Source organism: Carassius auratus, chromosome 23 (genome assembly GCF_003368295.1).
Source record: "Carassius auratus strain Wakin chromosome 23, ASM336829v1, whole genome shotgun sequence".
Taxonomy (NCBI): domain Eukaryota; kingdom Metazoa; phylum Chordata; class Actinopteri; order Cypriniformes; family Cyprinidae; genus Carassius; species Carassius auratus.
Genome location: NC_039265.1, coordinates 12,942,095 through 12,949,414, shown reverse-complemented (window position 1 = coordinate 12,949,414; position 7,320 = coordinate 12,942,095). Strand labels below are relative to the sequence as shown.

Below are 7,320 nucleotides of genomic sequence, written 5' to 3'. Positions count from 1 at the left end.
CTGTGGACATGATGAATCCCCGTCCGGTCTGTGAGGTACTGACACACAGCTCAAATGTCCTGTATAGACACTAACCCTGAAGCCACGCGGTGCTGTTGCGTCCGGTTTACTTTTCCGTCACCAAGCGAGCTCAGTAACTCCTCATCTGCACACGCTCTCTTTGAAATAGGAATCGTTGCCATATTTCTGGTTACCTTCTTTTATTTATCGCTGTCTAGTTTGTATTAGGCCAGTTTGGAGAAAGCCTCACCAAACCTGACCAGTGAGCGTTTGCGATCACGAGAACTTGTGCAAACGCTGATGGGAGACATTAATACAGATGACCAGACGAAACCAGTAGTTCAATTCCAGACTGCAGCAAAGTCAGATTGTGCAGAAGAATCATCTGTTTCCTGTGGTCTTGTCCTGGAGCTCCTCTGAGACAAGGTCTTTACAGGGGATCTGTATCTGGGGCTCTAGTTGTCCTGGTCTCCGCTGTCTTTCAGGGCAGTAGAGGTCCTTTCTAGGTGCTGATCCACCATCTGGTCTGGATACGTACTGGATCCGGGTGACTGCAGTGACCCTCTGATCTGGATACAGACTGGATCTGGTGGCTACGGTGACCTCGGAACAAGAGAGAAACAGACTAATATTAGCGTAGATGCCATTCTTCTAATGATGTAGCAAGTACAGGGTGTTATGTGAAGTGTTTCCGGTTCCAGTTTACCTAATTAATGCAGCCTAAAAATCCTTTAACAGATTTGGATATTAAAAGTATATTAGTATGTTATGTGTATGACAGGTTAAAGTGCTGTATGACTGACCTGTGTGTGTGTGTGTGTGTGTGTGTGTGTGTGTGTGTGTGTGTGTGTGTGTGTCTCAGGACGTCTCACCCTCTGCTGGACCAGCGTCCTCCTCCGTCTCTCTCTCACTGCAGCTCAGTGTCCGACTGGCTCCGGATCATCAAGATGGAGCGATACGAGGACAACTTCCTGCAGGCCGGCTTCACCTCCATCCAGCTGGTGTCACACATCTCCACCGAGTGAGAGACACACACACTCACACACACACACTCACATATACACACTCACACACACACACTCACACACACACACTCACACACACTCACACTCACACACACACACTCACATATACACACTCACACACTCACACTCACACACACACACACACACACACACACGCACTCACACACACACACACACACACACTCACACTCACACTCACACACTCACACACTCACACGTAACCGTCACATAACACATTCATGATTGTAAACTAAACCTAAAAACTTTGAAACAAAAATTAACTGAAATAGTAATAAGTCTTAAATAAAATAAAAATCATCAGTTTGTCAAGGCAACATTTCTCATGTTTAAATAACTAAAATGAAAGCAAAATAAATTAATTCAGATTATTCAGTTAGATTACTGGATTTATTAACATTATAGATATCTAAAAACACAAAACTAATCATAATGAAAAAAAAACATTAAAATAAATCAATTAAAAAGAAAACAGCATAAAAAAAATTAGACTTTAAAATATTCATGAAACCTGTAGTAGTCCAGGTGATAAGAACAAAGCATGACTCTTCACCTGTGTAGCTGGCACACCTAAACATTTCCAGAAATGGACCTGGACCAAGCATGTTAACACAGAAACGTTCAAATGATTTATTCACGTATTTCACTGACGGAAAGTGACGGAAACTCTCTCCAGCGTAAGGCTGAAACAAGCCGCATGTTCTGAACATGACTGAATCTGTATTTAGCATACGCTGTGTGATATGACCATTTCTGATCCTGGACCTTCTGCTTTTGAAGAAGTTTGGTGCTACAGCACACATTCAGTCCGCTGCAGATCTAGCGCAGTCTCAATCACAAATCTACATTATTTACATCTGCTTTAAAGCCTCGCTGCTTAAACGGTTCCTTCACGCAAACACTCAAAGCTAAAGCCTGTCAAACAGCGCCAGATTACTGAACCAAGTTATCTTTCGCGCTAAAACAGTCAAAGCACACAAGATTTACACGTAGACTCAGTTGGTTGTGTGTAAAATGAAAGTAAACAGTTGAGAGAAAAACGTATAAGTGTATATTAGATGTGTGCAGGTCTTAAAGGGACAGTACACCTCTTACACATGCAGCCGACTGTCATTACTGTCAGAATATAGATCACCCTAAAATGTCATTTCTGTCATTATTTACTCACTGCCATGTTGTCTCAAACCTGTATTAATTTCTTTCTTGTGCTGAACGCAGAAGATAATTTGAAGAATGTGGGTAACCAAACAGTTTCTGGTCCACATTGACTTTGATTAGTAGCAGAAAAGACTCTGAAAGACCCAGTGGACCAGAAACGGTTCCTCCAAACAGCATTTATATTCAGAAGAAGAAAGAAACTCACTCAGGTTTAAAACCACTTCTGAGTGAGATAATGGCTGAACTATTTAACATTAATAAAACAACAACAGAAAGAGAAGAATCCCTCACTGCTCTTGACTGAAGAAGTTTAACACCGTTGCTTTAGGAATCAGTTTATATAGTCTTTTATTTTTATATTTGTTCATTGCTCTGCTAAAAACACCTACTGTACCTGAAAATAAAGCACGGTTTGATTTATTTGTGTATGTGTAATGTGTATCTTCGTTCATATTTTTGATAAACAAAGATAAAATAATGACAGAGATTTTGATCTTGGCCCTCTTCATCTTAAATATCTGTCCTTCTGTGTTTTACGGTGTTACCCTGAAGTGCTCTGTCTTTATAAAAGGGAAATTAGTTTGGCTTTAATGATCAGACAACTTACAAAATAGTAAAACCAACGTGACAAAAAATAGAAAATCATATCGCCCCTCCTAATTTATCATGATAGCAAACTGAACGAAACATGGTAAGACTTATATTTCCTCAGTTATTGAGAGAGAGCAGACAGAAGCAGTGTCCAGACTGAACGCCGCAGGAGAGAGCACACCAAACACATCAACCGGGTTCAGACGAAACATTTCTGTGATCGAAACATTTCTGAAAAGGTTCATGCTTTTATGAAAAATGAACGTCACCTCATATTTAACACATATCACCTGGACATCGAAAACTAATTTGAAAATCACTAAAACTTTAACACAAGTAAAATGAAAATCAAATGTAAAAAAATATTATTTCAAGCTATATATACATTAAAAAAACTCAAAACTAATAACATTGACAAAAACAGCAACAAACTAACTAACAGTATAATGAAAACAAAATGTATATTTAAAAAATAAAATATTAGCACAAATTATATTTGTACTTAAAAACAAGTAACACAAATGTGATGACTGAATCTGATGTGGATGGCGTGCAGTACTGTATGGAAGCATGTGAGCAATATTCAGTTAGGGATGTAATATGTGAAATGGCAATGCATTTCTGTATTTACATTTACATTTTCCAATACATTTGTGCAACGTTTGGTTCAAAATGAATAGCCGATCACACCCCCCCCCCACGACATGTCAATCACTGCGTGAACAAGGCGGGGCTTGCAGAAGCTCCAGAGACTCGAGACTCAAGAACATGACGACAGTTGATCCGTTTTGATCATTTCATTTCCTATGGGATAGATGCATATCTCCGCCATCTTGGATTTCCGGTCTTGCGAGTGTGTGCGTAGATATTTCCGGTTGTGCTTAAAGTCAGTGCAGAGAACCGGAGAAGTCCAAATATTACCTTCTATATGTTTACAGGATTTATAATATCACTTCATATGCAAATAAGATATACACTGCTATTATCACTATGTTAACTGAGCCAGTGGATTTGAAACTTGTGTATGTTTGGGTCTGGTGAATGAATTAAATACACTAATGTTCTCTACTGTTCACGAGATGAAAGTTGAACTCATGGTGTGTATACACAGCTATATAATGTATTTTATCTTACCAAATATGTAAATGTACAAATTACTTATTTCTCGAAAATGTTTGCATTATTATTATTATTTTTATTATTTATATATATTAAATATTTACCTCGTGAGACATGGGCTGCGATTCATCTTCAGAAGTATCCATTTCTCAATTGTACACATACATCAGTCTGTTTCATCGTTATTTTCACAAAATACTTTATTATTTTACACAGTAAAAAATACGTGACTAATTTTAATATCTGTTTAATCTGATAATTAATGCAAAACAATAACAATATATACATGGATGCTCATAGACAGATAATGATTTATGCTGCAGATCTTTCACAAAACAAATAAACAGATAAAAACACACATGAATGCAAACAGCGATCTTTTATTTAAGGCAAACCTACCATAATTATATTACGTTTGATTGTACAGTTAGATATAAATTATGTTATCAAATAAAGTTAATAAAACATGCTTTATCAGAAATCTCTGTGCGTCTTGTTTGACAGTCAGAAACATCTTACATAACAGAACAAAACCAGCTCTTCGAAAATGAAAAGTATTGCATATTTGAGAGGTTTGTGTTTGAAAAAAGAAATCCCTGTGGACTGATTAACCTGACCTGACGCTGATCCGCATAATCAACAGAAGAATAAAGCAATCTCCGCGTTGTCTCTTGATGAATTTCCACACAGAGGTACACAAAATTTAGGGAGGATGTTTCCCCATGTTTTTGATATACCACTATTCACTGTTAAATTTGAAAATCATTAATTATATACATCTAGCCAAGATCCGTGTGCAAGTTTCCATTACAGTAAATGCGAGCGTCGCAAGACCGGAAATAAGTACGCACACACTCGCGTCGCTGAATCTCACCGGCGCCATCTTGTGCAACTAGCCCATTTAGGATTCAATAACGAGAAATGGAAAAATCGCTCGTTTATTAGTTTTTCCATTTAGTTTAACAAACGGAAAATACATTTTTGGCTCTATCTCATTTTGTTGTTTGAGGTTTATTTCATGCACACTTGTGGGCGGAGCTGAAACGCTGCTTTCATCTGATTGGTCGAATCGCTCCGTCTTCAGCACAGCTCTTTCCTCCTTTCAGACAGAATAAGAGTCTTATAAGAGTAATGTCTGGAACTACCGCTCACTGTTAATTAGCATAATAATTGAATCAGATGTGGCTGGGCACATAATTCATGCTGCTGCGACCTGCAAGTCACCCCTTTAAATTAGTTCTAGGTTACAGTATTGTGTGAATATTGTCCCACTGATAAATACAGCTGCTGTGAACAAGCCATTTTTCCATTTCTGGTTATTGAATTAGAAATGCGTTGCCATTTTACATATTACATTCCAAACTGAATATTGCTACCCATATGCTTCCATAGTGCTGATGATCTGTATGATGATGAGGATGATGGTGATGGTGATGATGATGATGAGGATGGTGATGATCTGTATGATGATGATGATGAGGAGGAGGATGATGATGGTGATGATGGTGATGATGATGATGAGGATGATGGTGATGATGATGAGGATGGTGATGATCTGTATGATGATGATGATGAGGATGATGGTGATGATGATGATGATGATCTGTATGATGATGATGGTGGTGATGAAGGAGTCCTCAGGTGAGAGTGATCGCTCCTGTGGTCTGTCCAGGGATCTCCTGAGGATCGGTGTGACTCTAGCAGGACATCAGAAGAAGATTCTGTCCAGTGTCCAGATGCTGCGTGTCCTGCCATACTGACGCTTCCCAGCATGCCCTGCTTCACACCAGACTGATCCACCAATCACTGTGCAGCACCACCGAACCAGCCAATCAGTGTCCCAGACTGATGTGAAGAGACGGATGAGCGTCACGCCACACACTTCCTGTTACTGTTACCGTGGCGATGCCCATGCATTCTGGGAGCTTAATCGGATCTTCACATTGAAGATTCATTATAATTATTATTATGAAGTGAGATTATTTTGTTATTATTATTTTGTACGTAACGAAACAGCACTAATAATGAATGGACTGTGGGAGCTGTCAATCAAACCGAGTGTAATCTGTGTGACCAATCACATTAAAGATCTGCACTGGCCCCTCCCACCACCTGCAGTGTGTGTGTTTTAATGACCAATCAGCATCAGCACAGCTTCTTAAAGACAACTAACACTAAAAACACTGTTAAACATCAACACTCAACACGACAAAACACTGCTCAAGTGTGCCTCGTGATAGAGTTTTATTAGAGATCTTAACTGTAGAGATGCAGTGTGTGTGTGTGTGTGTGTGTGTGTTTGATAAAAAATACAGGAAAAACAGTTATAATGTACAATATTATTCTAATGTAAAACAGCTGTTTTTTATGTATCAGCATCATTCCTCCAGTCTTCAGTGTCACATGATCTGCAGAAATCAGAATAATATCATCATTTATTATCAGTGCTTTTGTTTTTTTACATGTGATACTTTTTTGGGGTTCACTGATAAATTGGTTATACTCAAAATACAGATATTTTCTAACAATATACGCTAAATCATTTTCACAAATCCTTGCCGAATAAAAAACTAATTTCTTTCAAAGAAAATAATTAAACACTGTCCTCAAGCGTTGGCAGTGTACATTGTTACTAAAGTCATATTTTAAATAAACGCTGTTCTTTTTTTAACTTTTTATTCATCAAATATATTTTTTTAAAGTATCAGGTTTCCAACATTGATAATAAATCAGCATTGCATAAAATGTATTTTAAAATATATAAAAATTGTTAGCAAATAAATGCAGTAATAAGTGACTTATGTAAACTAGTGATGTATCTCTGTAATCTCATTTATTTTTTCGTTATGTAAATGAATGATGCTATTTGTATCATAATCACAATCCTGTTTGGATCGTTTGTGTTAAACATAACTTCATGATACACAGACGTGTTGTTTTACAGCACACACTCATATAAACGCTAACATTCATGTGTTTTATATTCTGTATATAGAGGTCTATTAGAAACAGAAGCATTCGGTCACAGGTTCTTCAAAGAACCATTTCTTTTTTAACCTTTATAATCTGAAGACGCTTCTTTAGCCACGAACAACCTCTTGTGAAACAACATTTGGTGAAGTGTTCTGGTTCAGCCTCGTGAATGTGTTTTGGAAAAGATGTGTAGATTTAGTTTACATCGATTGTGTTGTGGTCACATTGGTTTTAAATTAAGTTTTATGAAACTTTTTTAGCTTGTCAAACACTGAAATATGAAGAACACGAGAACTATCTGAATCAGGACAGAGTTGAGTTTCACTGTCGTCTAATCGATCGCAGGTGCCTTGGGGTTTTTTGGATCTTAGTTTCTAGTCTGTTGCAGAGGAACACATTTTACCCTGACTAGAGTTTGAGAAAAATAAATACTTTT

At 37.7% G+C, this 7,320-nt stretch overlaps 1 protein-coding gene across 2 annotated transcripts in view; it reads left to right on the top strand.

The window, feature by feature from the left end:
* The window catches only part of ephb4b (eph receptor B4b), a 45,884-nt gene extending 39,865 nt beyond the window's left edge, over positions 1 to 6,019 (top strand). For both annotated transcript variants that reach the window (XM_026199847.1, XM_026199848.1), the window contains 2 exons: positions 863 to 1,021; positions 5,584 to 6,019. In XM_026199847.1, the coding sequence (XP_026055632.1) occupies positions 863 to 1,021; positions 5,584 to 5,671 (247 nt within the window). In that variant the 3' untranslated portion in view covers positions 5,672 to 6,019. The remainder of the gene's footprint in view (positions 1 to 862; positions 1,022 to 5,583) is intronic.
* The last annotated feature ends 1,301 nt before the right edge of the window (positions 6,020 to 7,320 follow it).